Raw genomic sequence first — 15,232 nt, 5'->3', positions numbered from 1 at the left:
ATAAGATGAAAAATTTACAAAAACCTTATTCATTAGTGTTGGTATTAATGCAAAACATGAAGCTGTCTTAATGAGGTTTTTTCCAGTAATATCTTTAAGTAGGCTTATGGTAAGCAGTTTTCCAATTAATTTTTTTTTCTCTTTTTTTTAACAAAAGGGACATGAACTTAAGTTATAGTATATTTTAAAAAATCTAATAACTTTGTTCTGAATTTTATGTTAAAAGAAATTATGTATAACATAACAAATCTGGTTTTGCTTTCTAATAATTTTTAAAAATACTGCAGAGCTGTTCAAAACTTCTGAGGAATTAAATGTTTCTACAATAGCTTGAGCCATGACCTCTTGAAGTCTGTCATAGTTGTTCATATTCTCAATGTTAAGAAAATGGTGTGAGCTTTTATAACTTAACAGTTTGCTGGCAAAGCAATAACCCCCTGTTTTAGGTTCTGTTCCATTTTAGTCAACTTTTGGTCCTGACATATTATTTTCCATCTTAACCTCCTAAGGATCAAAAGTGGAAGTCTCAAGATGTAAAGCAACTTACAAAATTGGTGGGGGAGTGTGGAGAAGAAGGGGGAAAATGAAAGTTAATGAAACAGGAAATCCTAAAAAAGGGGAATGATTTCTGTGTAAATTGGTTCTGTGTAAAATCAGCGTAATCATTTAATCTCTGCCAGGAGCATCGCCAAAAGTCCAAGTAGGTTGACATATCTTTTAGGTGGTAAGCTGTGTTGGGCATGACCATTCACGTTTGGGTGCTATTGGAAATAAATAATAATTATAATCTTTTTTCTGTGGTGAAAAGGGAAATTTGAAACTTGAATGTGGGATCATAATCTTTTATGGAGAACAGCTTCTGTGTTCTCTATCTTACAACTCACTTTTGACTCAATTGCTTTATAAATCCCTTTTTATATGATACTTTCATATATATTATAGCATTAAATTATTACACTAATTTTACATTAAACTCTTTTCTACAGAAATTATTTCCCATTTTTAGGATTTCTTACCTCATTAATTTTCGTTTCCTCTGCCACACCATAATTTTATGTATATGTATAAACATATATAATACTTTATCCCTAGATTGGTAAAGGCACATAAGGAAATTTAATGACTTTAAAAATTTACATTAAAAAAAGTGTGTAGCTTTGACATTTTCTTTGCTTGAAATTTGTATGTTAAGTTTAGCACTGTCTGTTTCAATTACTAGGAGCGACAGCGGCTGGAGACCATCCTCAACCTGTGTGCTGAATATTCCAAACCTGATAGCGATCCTGCTGCTGCTACCACTGTTGCTGATGTTCAAAAAATTAATAAAGAACTGGAAAAACTTCAGCTGTCAGATGAAGATTCTGTATTTGAAGATTCTCAAATGAATCCAGAAACAAGATTTAGAAACCACTTGAAATCGTCAACAAGTGATTCTGATTTCTCAGAGTGTAGCAATCTCAATCGAAGTGTTGCCACTTTCCTTACCTCTAGAGGGATTAGAGCTGATGAACACTTCAGTGACAATATGAAGACTCCAGCTTTAGCTTCTTCTGCCTTCTTGAAGGGTTCCAACGAGTCTTCTTACCTAAGTATCATACCAAAGGTAAGATTCTTGAGAAGTGAACATCACATATTGGGAACCCTTGGTTGAAGTCTTCCAGCTGTATTCAGGTTTTATGGCGGAAATCACAAAGAAAAAGGCTTAAAGATAAGTTTTAGTGAGACAGTACATCTGTTTTGGTCCAGTATTAATTGAAATGTTGGTGATTTTGTTTGCTATGAAAGCTATTTATTTTACGTACCTTTCCCAAGTGATAAACAGTTCAGAAGGAGGGAGTTTGGTAAATAATAGTATAAAATGATTTAAATAAGCAGCATTTCAAACGTCCTGTAGACAGCTCGAGTTTTATGAGCAAAATTAATGTATAATTGTTGTCAGGTGGAGACTTACCGTGTTAAGTATTCAGGCCTGTTGCCAGAAGAGGAGGAAATCACATAACTTTTCTCCTCCCCTTGACTGAGATTTCTGCCTGCTCTAAGATCACCAGATTTTTTCTGAAAGCTAACCAGAATAGTTTTAAAGGGAGCAGAAAAGAATCGCCTGGCTGAATTTACTCCACCATCCCTTTTTCTTATTTTGAACAAAGCCATTGCGTCAATCAACGTGCTGCCTCTTGTGAAGTGTACTGGGACAGTTGACCTATTCACACACCACCAAATCTGTCCAAGGATCTTCTCCATTAAACACCTACTGCTCCTTAAGAAACTGCTACCGAATATTCCCCATTCATTTCACAGTGCAGTCTTGTAAGTTAAAGGGAGTGCTCCTTTTAATAAAATTAATTCCTTAGTGATGTTATTAATAGCTAACACTTCAAAAATCAAATTCATATTTTGCTATTCATTATGTCTGTTTACCTTTTGGGGAGCTTTCCTTCAGATGGAACAGTGATAGGCTAATCTTCTACATTTTTGTGTTGTGTTTAGTTTTACTTGTAAGTTCCTTTGCACTGAATATATGTTGTAACTTTCAGTGGTCCTGTGACCAGTTTGCATGGAATGAGCAAATAATTTAGAATAATTTTCATGTAGAGCCGGTTGAAATTCAGAATTTCCATTCCATGGAAAATTCCGCCATTTTGAAAAATTTCCTGCAGAAAGGAAATTAAAAAAAAAATTGTTTCAGAAAAATCAATGTTTTTCTGTTTGTTTTATTTTTAAATGAAATCACAAGTGCCATCCTCCTTCAGCCTCAGACTCCAGGGGCCTCCCCTGCAGACTTTGAAGTTGTAGGAGTTTCTGCCATGGAACAGGAAGCCTGGAAGCCCTGAGAGCCCTGGTTCTGTCAGACCCCTGCCTGTCTATCAAGAAAAGTTCATTGAAACTGAAACGTTTCCATGAAACATTTTGGTTTTGATGAATGAGAGTTTTCTGCTCAAAAAATGTTTAGTGGAAACATTCCCAGTGAGCTTTGTTTTCATAGTTCAAGCAAATCAGGTCTGTGGCCAGAAGAAGAGGAAAGAACTGGAATCGTCTCTCATTCCTTCCTCCCTAAAATGTCCACCATAATGGAAATGTTTCTGTTGGCCTCAGATTTTTAAGCGGGTTGGGGCCCGGGGACTTACCCTGCTCCACCCACCCGGCCCCAGCAGGAGCACCAGGTGGGCGGGCAGGTGGAATGGGGCAATCCCCTGCACCCTGACCCCATGCCCCGGTTGGAGCACGGGGTGGGCAGAGCAGGGCAAGCCCGCGCATCTCGACTCCACGGCCTGACAGGAGCATCGGGCGGGTGGAGCAGGACAAGCCTCCATGCCCTAACTCCACTCCCCAGCAAGAGCTCTGGGCAGGTGGATGGAGCGGGGCAAGTGCTGGGGCCAGAGCAGAGCTGGGGTTGTGGGGTGGGCCTGGATGCTAAGTGGGTTGGCCACGGCCCACCCATGGCTACGACCCTTCCCCATCCCCGCTCCACCTCTTCCCTCCCCGTTGCACCCCTACCCCTCCTCTTCCCCACCTCTTTTCACCCCTTTCCCCAGTGCGCCCCATCCCCGCTCCTCCCCCTCCTTCCTAGCACCTCCTGCACGCCACTGAACAGCTGTTGCACAGCATGCAGGAGGCACTGGAAGGGAGGGGAAGGAGTCATTCCACAGCATGAAGGAAGCACTGGGAGGGAGGAGGAGGAGTTGATCAGCGGGGCCAGTGGGCCCAGACATGACTTGCGGACCCTGTGGAGTAACCTCACAGACCCCCATGGATCCACGGACCCCAGTTTGAGAGACACTGAGATAGATTACATCAGGTTGCAACAGAAATATCTAATCAGTTACCATATAACTAGATAATCATTTTGTTATTTCAGCAGCTAATCCATTTCAGTGCTAACCGTTTAAGGACTTTCAAAATAAAGGAGAGGTCAAGGCACAACTCTTCAGTTTTGTCATCTTAGTCATCACCTCATAGTAGGGGATTTTTCACATTGTCTGCTTGATGGTGGCTCCAGTATTTGATGGTAGCTTTCATGTATTTTCTATCTCTCTCCTTACCCCTTTGTAGTAAGGGCTACATTAGCTTCATTGCATTCAAATATAATTCATGTTTAAGGGTATCTTCTGTTTGACTTGGTTTTGTGCATATATGGGTAAAAGGGGATATCATTTACTTTAAAGAAAAAAAGAGATGGCTGCTCCTCTAGAACTCTTTCTGACGAGCCTTTAGAAATAAGCGTATTTTAAGCAGAAACCAGTTCCCTGTATCTACACCTTAAAATATTGATTCTCTCCTTTCTTTATCTGAAATTTACATTGAAACACTTCATGTGCAAGTTATTATGCTCTTGAAACCCTTCCATGCTCATGACTGTTACTTTCTTTCCATAAATGAAAGTTCCTATTTTTAATCTCTATTGGGAAGTTGAAATTGAAGATGTTATGTCAGCATTAGCCAAACAGGATACCGGACAAAAAGAAGCTTTCCTGCTAGGATTACTAGCACTAGTAAGTAAGGAATACCATTCATTCATGGTAAAGTGTGTTCTGTTAAAGGAAGAGAAGAGCAGTAACAGGCACCTGAGTGTTAATGAAATGCAGTTCATTGTTCTCAAATATCAAGGTCAGATTTGCACATGATCTCTTGTTAAAATGTCTGCCCTCAGAATAGTAATTAGGTAGTTCGGTTTCACTGGGTTTTGAAGAGGGCCATATGGTATAGCACTTAAAGCAAGGGACTGAGAGACAGGATCTGATTCTAATTCTGTCTGGAGACAATGAATGAGAGACCTTAAAAAGTAATTTGACCCTATTGCTTCAGCCTTTAGAAAACAGGATAATTTGCAGGAACACTTTAAAAACTAGCTGCTGTTTTGGAACGAGGCTTTCCTGGGTAAAATAAACTCCCAAAATATCTTTAACATTGCTTTTTATATCTGTCATAATTGTCCAATAAATAATTGAGGCAGGAGAGAGGGATTTTAAAGATTGTTTGCCATGCTAATTGTGCACCCATCTTACAAAAGCCACTCATTTTGACACTTGCTTATGAAATGCTGTATCATCCAGGTTTTTGTTATATATAGAACTGAAGTATACTTTTTAAAAGGAGAAATGTATCTTCCTGTATCTGTTTTACTTAGGAAGAGAGAATGATGGATTATTACAACCAAAATAACACAACGTATGAAGTGTCTGAAGAATACAGCTAACAAGAAGAGTTAATGAGAAAAGACTTGATATAGTATGAATGGTTTCAGAGTAGCAGCTGTGTTAGTCTGTATCCGCAAAAAGAAAAGGAGGACTTGTGGCACCTTAGAGACTAACCAATTTATTTGAGCATAAGCTTTTGTGAGCTACAGCTCACTTCATTGGATAGTATGAAGTTCGGTACCCAATGCTTACAAGTGAAGTGTCAATTAGCAGGCATACAAGCAGAACTCTTGGCAATGCAACAGTTGTGTAAAGTAGTTGAACACAGAGTGAGAGGAAGGAGAAAAATGTACTTCTTTGGAATTTTATTAATAAACACCGCCTAATGACTAATTGCAGACACCAGAATGCACAAGTGATGAGCAAAGAGGGCAGGAGCTTGGTCGGCTGGAGGAAGAACACATAGCAACACTAAATAACTTAGAGGAACTTGAACAGAAGATCAAAGAATTAAATGACCAGATGGATGAATCTTCAAGAGAGGTATCAAGAAATGAGGTCTCCTGTTTCTTTTCACGTTTTGATTTTAAATGTCATGCTCATTAAATAGCTAAAATTGAATATATGCATGTATCTTGTTTTGTGTGTGTGCGTGCGCATATATATATATAGAAATTATACAGGAGTCTCATGCATCCACATAGCCTTTAAATCCTCTGCCTTTTGGCCAAAATTAAGTGCAGTATCGTATTAACTGATATTTCCGTACTATGGGGACTATTTTCTTCCCTTGCAGGAGGCTGGATAACATGATCTATTTGTCCTTTTCTAGTTCTAACTACTATGCCCCTAAATGTAATTAGAATAGTCCTGATTATTGAATGGTTGATGGATTCATCTGAGAATCTTGTCTCACTTGGGAGTATTGTATCTCATGTAGCCATTTAAAGGGTAAGGATGTGAGATAATTTCTTTTTAAAACTCCTCACCCTTGTGCTGGCAAGACTATGAAGCACTGTTGGTTTCTGAAATCTCACACTTGCAAACCAAGCTGTATGGACCTTAAAGTTGTCCTTTCTCTAATTAGTAACAACAGGAAAGAAGCAGCTGTTCCAAAAGTGGTTAGTGCAGAGGCTGGCTCAAGTAGTAGGTATGGTATCATACAGAAGAAAGTAAAGAAGAGGAGAATTAGAAAATAAGTGCTAAACAAATAATATTTAAACGTTGGTTTGTTACAATATTTTATGGTGAGGTTTTCCTTTTTACATATCTGTGATCTCCTTGTAACATGTAGAAGCTCATGCTTGGTGGCATCAACACTGCTTTTTAAAATGTAACAAAAAAAAGTGTACGAAGATTTCTTTATAAGCTGGACTGCTTTTGAGAAATGTTTTGTGTTTCTAGCTGGATATGGAATGTGCTCTTTTGGATGGGGAACAGAAATCTGAAACAACTGAACTTCTGAAAGAGAAGGAAATATTGGATCATCTGAACAGGAAAATAGCTGAGCTGGAGAGAAATGTTATTGGTGAAAAGACAAAGGTAAATAAAGTTATCTTCACTAATTTTGTGCTATTTAATCCTTGATCTTCAAAATATATTCAAATAATTAACATAAAGGAGGAGTTCTGTAACATGCACTGGCGATAGGCGGTTTACTTGATTTATATATGGTAGAAAATAATTATCTCAAGAACTTCACCTTTAGAATGCACTTGTTTTATGAGATATCTTTGATTAGCAACATGAAGTGATAAAATAGAAAGACCTAATTTGTTGAAAAGGTATGTGGGATACTTTGGGTGCGTTAAATGCCAAGTAAAGCAGAGTGAACACTGGGTGTGCAGTCACTATAGACCAATTATCACAACACGTATCTTGGACTACAATGTCCTATTGTGGTTATGTTATCTATTGTTAAAAAAGGTGGTATTCATTTGACTTTTCCACAGTCTTCCATCGTAAGTTATTTGTTTTAAAATGTATTCACATTAGACCCTCACTAATTCTCTCAAAAAATCCAAGGATATTTTTCCTTTTCAGCAAAGAAATGTAAGAGCAGATTGCTGCAGTTTGACTTTATTGAGACTTCACTGACAAAATACACAACATACACTATGCAGAATGATAAATAAGACACCTGTCCAAATAAATTAATAATGTACACTTTTAATACAATTATGCAGGTTCATTCAATTTGGAAATTGTTAACTTTTTACATTTTGGGAATCTACAAAGAATTTTCTAAACGTGTACAAATTAAATAATTAGTTCTCTAGTATGTGTAGTCATAACTTTCAATTGTTTTTTAATACAGTTACTTCTGTGAAATACAGACTTAACTTGAATACAAATTTTAGACACCCAAAATGGAAAAGACCTATTAGTCCCCATCAAGCCAGAGAAGAATTGTTTCCTCTAACCTATTGTCTAGTGTGTTTCTAAGTCCGCATATCTTTTCTTGGAAGACCATTCCACAGCCTGTTATATCCCACTGTCAGGAGGTTTTTCTGGATATTCAGCCAATAACTGTTCTTTTCTTAATTTCATCCCAGAACTCATGGTTTAAAACTGTCTCCCTGGAACTACTCTAAATAATTCTTCTCCATCCTTTAGTCACTTGACTGATGTTCTGTTCCTTTGGTTTTAGATTTTGTTCCTTGGATGGTCGCCTGAAACAGGCTTCATTGCATTTATTCCATGAACCTTTCACCATCCCCTTGTGTGGCTTAGACAAACGACACATTTTTAGTTCTTGTAAACTTTCCTTCTAAGTCAAGCCTACAGCCCCTAATAACTTTTGTTGATTTTCTCTGAACTCTTTCCACATCATTGCTGTCTCTCATGTATTGAGCCTGAACTCTACATTCCAGCTGCATGTTCACTAAAGCTGCACAGAGAGTAGTCCTGTTGCCTCCTTGTTCTATGAAATGACACATGTAAATATGCTTAAACTTTATTAGGCTTCCCTACCTGTTTCCTTCCTCAGGCCTGCATTCACTTTATATATCAGTGTTGCTGCAACTATCAATAATGCTCAACTTGCAGATTCTTTAGTCACATTTTTAACCTGAGCATGAAATCAGTTTAATAGGTTTTATTTTTCTTATTGGCCAAAGACCAGTCTAAAGCTGGTCACTGGCCAGGCTTCAGGTGAAATGGTGATAAGTTATGGCTGTGCAAATAGCTTAACTTTAAAGGGATGCTATCAGGCAGTTGAGATTCTCAGACTGTATGGTGTGAGCCCCTTAAATATTTGGATAAGTAGATAGAAATTGAATGTCTGAGTGATGTTTTCTTTCTCTCTCTCGTACTTGTTCTATTTTAATCTCAAACTTTATGACAAATGGAAATTAATCCTTATTTTTTTCCATGTTTTAACACTTTTTGGAGCACTTTTAAATATTCCCTGACAGAGCTGTGAATCAAAACATAGCAGCATTGCACTTGTGTATGCTAATCAGCAAATGAAAATGGCAAGTCTAGTTTAATTTTCCAGCTGAGTGCAAAGCAGAAAGTAAACAAGCTGCCTAAAGAGACCTTTCTTATTTGAAAAGTAAATTTATTTAAAATACTTGTTTTTTACAATGCAAGATGGTGTTAGTAATATAGGTTAAAATATTTTAATTAGTTTTGTCTTGAGTGTACCTTTATAAATGGATTTAAAAAAAAAATCTTTTCAGAATGCTTTCACTACTCATACTTATGGCTTTGCCAAAGTCTGAAGTTTTTTATATTTAAAACAAAATATGTAAGTGAGAAAATACAAATCTCCTCCAGTAGTGCCCTGGGAGGCTTAAAGAAAATAGAAAGTTTTTTAAAAAAGGAAAAAAAAATATTGCATCATGCAAATTGTGAAGTAAAATGTCATAAAATCATAGCTGTAATATTCTGGAGAAGGAAGGAAACGTTAACAAAAAAGATTGGGCATGTAATGCAAATAAATATCACTCTTTAGCTAGCTGAGAGAAATAATTTTCAGTATCTTGTTTAATAGTGCTGTTTATGTAAGATTATACTTTCTGCATATCTCATGAGCTAAGCAAGTTCTTGCCTATCCTGCAATAGGATGGGAAACACCCTTCCCCTTCTCTGCCCCCCCCCCCGCCTTCCCTCCCCTCTCCTCCCAAATGCTGCCTACAATGATGCTGATGATTCAGCATATTTCCTCTGAGGCAGTATTAAATTAAATTAAATTAAATAGTGTCAGGGCTCAGTTGGGTGCTTGCCGGTGCCATCTGTTAACCCCTTGTAATCATTAAAGATTCCGTGCCTTCTTTTTTTTGCCTCCCAGAGCATATGTGTTAGAAATTTGGCCAACACAGATACTCTCTGACTACTTGGCGATCTTCTTGTGAGGCACAAGTAGTGCTAGTGCTCCAGAATGTAAAATGTCTATTACCCACCGATGACAAAGAAAGAGACCTGGAACTGTCTTGGCCTGGGAGAAACCCAGGACTGAAATTAGATGAGCAGGGGAGAAGAGAGGAAAGGATGGCATTGTGATTTGGGCCCTGCACGTGGACTGGGGAATCTGAGTTTGATTCTTGGCATGGCTGTGGAGTTGCTTGTGTGGATTTAATCTCTCTCTTCTCCTGTTTCTTACCTGTAAATCAGGACTGTTTCCTACAGAGTTTTTGTACATTGTCTGGCACAATAGGGCTCCAATCTACTGTAATACAAGGCAGGATTGAAAGGCAATGGGGCACAAATCTTGCATAATATACTCTCTCATGGTTGGTTAAACAGCCAGTTCTCTTAGTCTTGCAAATATTCCCTCACATTTTTTTGTGTGGGGCTAGGGGGAGAAAATAGTATTTTTTTAAATAAAGCTCTTTGCTCACACCTCCTAAAAAAAAGAAAAAAACCCATCCCCTTGTCATTAACATTATTGTAGACTTCAGTGCCTTGCATTTTAACTTATAAAAAATGCAACACTCTGAAATAAATCTAATTTCCCCCATTCTTCATCACTGGTGTAATGGTATTTTCCCAGGAAGGATTTTTAGAGAGAGAGAGGATGTGATCTGCACTGGTGCTACCACTATTGCTGCGATCTGGTACATACCAATCCACTTTTAGGCCTTGATCTACACTAGAAAAATGTGTCCCCAGATTGTGACAGTGGTGCGATTGCACCTCTGCTAGCACCAGTGCAAGTCACTACTCTAGACAGTGTGTTTAATGCCATGCCATGAAAACCTTTTCTGCTACTAGTGCATGGCACTGTTACTGCACCATTGCTGAAACATGTGTAGGAACTTGCTGAAAGTATATGGGCCAACGGAGCCAAGATTCTCCCAAGATGAAAGTTACAGAGGTTTTGGTTGATTGTTTCTAGTGCTATTAGGTAGCCTCTGGTAACCAGGCTATGGAGCAGAATTTCTACTTGGGTTTTTTTGAGTGTTCAGTGGAATTTTAGACCATGTTAGCTTACATAGCAAGGTGTGACTTTTTTTGCATATGTGGAAATTGTTTTTGCCTCCAAGCTACCACAAAGGTTGTAGATGAAGAAAGCAATTTTACCACAGCTTGCAATCTTCCCATTCTTGTAATAACGAGAAGCATTTTTACCTTAAGTGTTCATGTGATTGAAAAGACAGTGTCATTTTGTGCATATTCATTATCATCCACGGCGGAAATGATAACACTCTGAAGCCTAACCATCTGAAGCCTAATCTAGCATATAAACACTTCAGTTATGGAATTACTCAGACTTCAATAGCAAGCTATTGATTGTATGCTCTAGTTTGGCAGAAGCAGCACCAGAAATAATTCAGTGCTAATGCAATTTGATACTTGGTTGTAGCTTCACGCTTCCTGGGAAAGAACTTTACTACAGATTTTGACAAAATGATTTTAACCTGCCTTCTTTGGATAGAACCAGACTGTACAAGTACAAAAAATAAACATTCCCTGCTCCTGCCTCCCCCCCCCGCCCTGTCTCGCTTCCCCAACTTGCTGTTTACTGGAAGGACCATGTATGCATTCTACTTATGTGGTAGTGACACATTTGTGACAGCTGAATTAGCACCTCTGTACCATTGTGCTATTTTCAATGACGGCTTCCTAAGAATTACACTTTGAGATGGAGACCTGCCCTACTCTATCTCAGTCCACGAGTGATTTTTGTCTTTATGAAAGTTGTATAAAACTATATTTATCCATGTTAAATATGCAGATGTGGAAATAAATTTTGTCATATGTAGCTGAATACCATCATCGACTTGGTTTACGCATAACCAAGTTAAAGCATTTTGAAAAAAATAGGGATGAAAATTCGTGAAAAAGAAAATGAAATAATGAATATGTGGACATGACAAAAGGACAGTGCTCGTGAACTTTGGCACAGATTAATAGAAGTTGTGGCAGAAAGGTTTACCTGCCTGGAAATAATTGGCCCAGAGGCTTAAACCTAAATTTTAGGAGTGAAGAGTTATCCTTCCTCTGTAGGACCCCTCTCATGTCTTGCTGAAATGTCTTTTATCCATAGTGTTTCCTGTCCATCTCCTCAAGAGCAAATTCCATACAGAAGTCAGGCAGTGGTTGGCAGAGGATAATGCGCCTTCCTGCCTTACATTTTATTTTGTAAAAGTATTTTGGGGATAAAAAACAGAACATCTCACACTTGCCAGGATACTTGAAACTTGGCTCTATGGAGCCAAATCTGTACTGTAAGGATTGCGGAAATTGAGCCAAGGAAAGGATGCCAGTCAGCCAATCTATTAAAATGGACTCCAAGAAACAAAATTATACACATTGGTAGTTCTAATGGTTTGAGTCTGGATCTAAAATTCAGGTTACTGTTTTTGTGCTTCAGTGAAAATGTGCAAAGCCTAAAGAATCAGGCAGATTAATAACTCCATACATTTTTACATCTTCCCTACTAAGGCCTCAATTTAGCAAGATATTTAAGTATATGTATAATTTTAAGCAGTTGAGTAATTTCATTGAAGTCCAGGGTACTGGTTACCACCTACAAGTAATAAACATGCTGAAGTTCATAAAGGCTGTGAACAGGATCCTGCAGCAATGAGGATCCTTATAGGAAAAGGATCATTATAGATGATAATGGATAATTGGAAACCTCAAGTTCATTCTGAGACAGTTATGAAGAAAGTAAATTGAACAGTGGGTTGTACTGCTAGAAAGATACCTGTTCGTTTTTTATCCTCTTGTCATCAACCAGTATCTGTTAAGATTGTCCAATATTTTGAAGTTTTCTTATTTAAATCATTTTGTGCTGCTGGGGATATTATGGTTAGCTGGAAAGACTGCTCCTTTTTCTGTTCTGGCAGTGCTGTTGGAGGTGTTCTTTTCTAGAAAGAGAGATTTTTTTAATCAGTGAGGAAGCATGCTCAGAGTTTGAGTTTAGGAAACCCTGTTCTTCATTGCCTTGCTGTGTGTCTGTCAACAAGTTGCTACATCTTTCGGTTTCTCCATGTGTGAAATGGGGATAATACTTTAAGGATATTTTAGGCTAAATTATTTTAAAATTGAGCAGCATTTGGAAGACATGAAGTTCTTAAGGTGTACTGAATATTAAAATGCTGACAAACTAGAAAAAAACTTGATTTTTTTAAAAAAAATAAGTTGATGTCTGCTAGTGTGGGGCTGTACTTAAAGCAGAAGTATCGTTTAGTCTAATACAGAATTGATTAGCTTTGTAGTTGTTTTATGCTTGCAGCATTTGATAGAAAGCTCCTGGTTCATAAGAGAGAGCCCCTCCTATGATATGTCCTAATGTATGTCATCTGTTATGGTATGCATGAGAAACAGCCTGCCCTTGTTCCACCACAAGAAGTATTGGGAAAAGAAAAGGAAATGGCTTTCCCTTACATGTCATGTTCCTTTCCCCATGTCTGGCAGGCACCTATCATTCCCCACTGCTCGTGTCTGAGTGGCAACCATAACTTTACCATTAGTAATTAAATTGTGCCAGCTTCCATCCACAGCTGTGCTTCTCTTGTAAGACAGAAGAGTGAGAAACAGGCCCTAAAGAAACGGGAAAGTACAGAGGGAAGAACAAACAACTTGTCTGCTTCATTCCATCCTTGTTTTTTTGTTTTCAGAACGTCAGGCAGCCCTCTTTGTTTTATGACATCCAGCCACAACGTTGCAAGTGCTTTCAGTTCTGGGAAACTGGCAATATATTAGAAACACTAGAAAGGTTGACATTCAACCCGATCTCACAGTTATTCCATTAGCCTCCTTTACTGTCTGACCATCAAGGGGTGTGTTCCCCACCTGCTGTTTGTTCTTTCTTCTTTGTTGTGTTTCTCATGTCAAATAACATTTCTTTTTTTTTTTTTTTCTTTTTTTTAAGGTAGCAGAGTCAGACCTTTGTACCCAGACCATGCAGTCCCTTTCACAATGACCTTGAGCAATTTTTTTTATAATTTCCACTCATTATTTTTTAAAATTTCTCCCCAGCTTGTCCTTCTCCTCTCCCACAAATTGCAAGGTACAAGGAAAGACAACTGATCAAACCCTTCCCCCACTAATATCATCAAAACAGAAGGCTGTACTACGTCAAAATCCAGGCTGTGATCCTAAATGACCAATTCCTAACAAACCCACAATGCTGGGTTAATTTTGGGTTGCCAGTTATATTGTACTGTTCCTATTTAGCTTTTGTTTAAGGATCCTATATTCAAACACACTTTTTTGTTTGTGCTATTAATACTTTGCTGGTTCACTTGAACAAAGTCATCATGCACAGAATGTGTCGTGCTGTGGCCATCCAAAACAAAGCTGGTGGTTGAAGTTCTGGCTTACTAACCTTATTGCAATGTCATCTTAAATCTTGAATTTATAGAGAAAATGTAATAGCTTGCATACAGATGTTGGTGTTTCTGTTGGTCAGTTTTCTAAGAAAGGTTGTGTTGAATGACCTGCAAGACCAGTAAATAAGCGTCCAAATCACAAATACTTTAGATTTAATTATCAAGGTTGCTTCACATTTCAAAGTAATAAATATACCCGCTATGTATCCCATAACTGGTTACTGGGCAAAATTATCTGTTTCAAGGGTGCTCCTAAATGCCCAAAATTCCCCCCCAAAGATACTTACATGTATCTGCAGTTAGATTCAATGGGAGATGAACACCTGTATCTGAAGGTGGAATATGGTCCAAAGTGGAAAATATGGCAGAGCAACACGTCTTATTCCTGGGTTTTCCTTTTCTTCTGCGGAAGTCGGTGTTGATTAAAGGGCAACTCATCGGAATCTAATTTTGTTATGGAATGAAGACTTAAGTTTGGAAAGCAGTTGGAATTGTGGGGAAGGTGTTTAACAGACAGAAGTTGACTTTGTGGCTCTCCCTGTTGTTGAAGCTAGCTTTAACTCACATTTATAACTTTGCTCTGTAATAAATTTTTTGGAGTAGAGCACAGAGAGGGTGGGAGGAGTACCACAGTGTATAAAATAACAGTAGAACATTTATTAGCTAGGTCAATGCCATTTTAAATTGTATCTTTCTCCTACAAGTTTTCCAAACCTTCTCTTAAAATCTCAGCAATCCTTTAGAGTCAGGATGTTTATGTGGCAGCACGGGGAGCCAGAACATATGGGTTCTAGTGACAGCTGTGTCACTGACTATAATGTTGGACGGCTCACTTAAACAGTCTGTATCACATCCAGTATGTTGGACCGTAGTACCTACTTCACAGGGCCATTAGGTTTAATCCACGGTTATAAAGCTTTTTCAGATCCTAGGAGGAAGATACTATTGAAGTGCAGATAACTTATTATTCATTTCACTTCTTCATCAGATTATCAGTGTGTGAACTAAACCAATGCAAAGTCAGTAGTGCTGGTGGAATTTACCAAAGGGCTGCAAAACATATAATGCCTATAAATGCTTAAGGTGACATTTCCTGCTATGATTGCACAAGTGAACCAGTCTGCTGGGATGTTAGAACTTCCTGAGTTATAAATAGAAGAGATGGGTATCATTTTCTTTCAGTCTTCAAGGAATACCTTACTGGTTTATTGATGGAAGTAATAATATTTCTGGTATGGTCCTCAGTGAGTTATATACTTGCTGATGTTAGCTGTTTACACTTAGATTGACTTGCCTATTATTGAATGAGCT

General features: G+C 38.1%; 1 protein-coding gene across 9 annotated transcripts in view; it reads left to right on the top strand.

The window, feature by feature from the left end:
* PHLDB2 (pleckstrin homology like domain family B member 2) overlaps positions 1 to 15,232 on the top strand; it is a 103,110-nt gene that overhangs the window by 44,042 nt on the left and 43,836 nt on the right. For all 9 annotated transcript variants that reach the window (XM_073306059.1, XM_073306041.1, XM_073306021.1 and 6 more), the window contains exons 4-6: positions 1,220 to 1,603; positions 5,535 to 5,678; positions 6,540 to 6,677. In XM_073306059.1, the coding sequence (XP_073162160.1) occupies positions 1,220 to 1,603; positions 5,535 to 5,678; positions 6,540 to 6,677 (666 nt within the window). The remainder of the gene's footprint in view (positions 1 to 1,219; positions 1,604 to 5,534; positions 5,679 to 6,539; positions 6,678 to 15,232) is intronic.

The sequence above is a fragment of the Lepidochelys kempii genome, chromosome 1, assembly GCF_965140265.1.
Source record: "Lepidochelys kempii isolate rLepKem1 chromosome 1, rLepKem1.hap2, whole genome shotgun sequence".
Taxonomy (NCBI): Eukaryota; Metazoa; Chordata; order Testudines; family Cheloniidae; genus Lepidochelys; species Lepidochelys kempii.
Note: the sequence above shows the minus strand (reverse complement) of the source record. Positions and strands in the feature narration are given on the sequence as shown.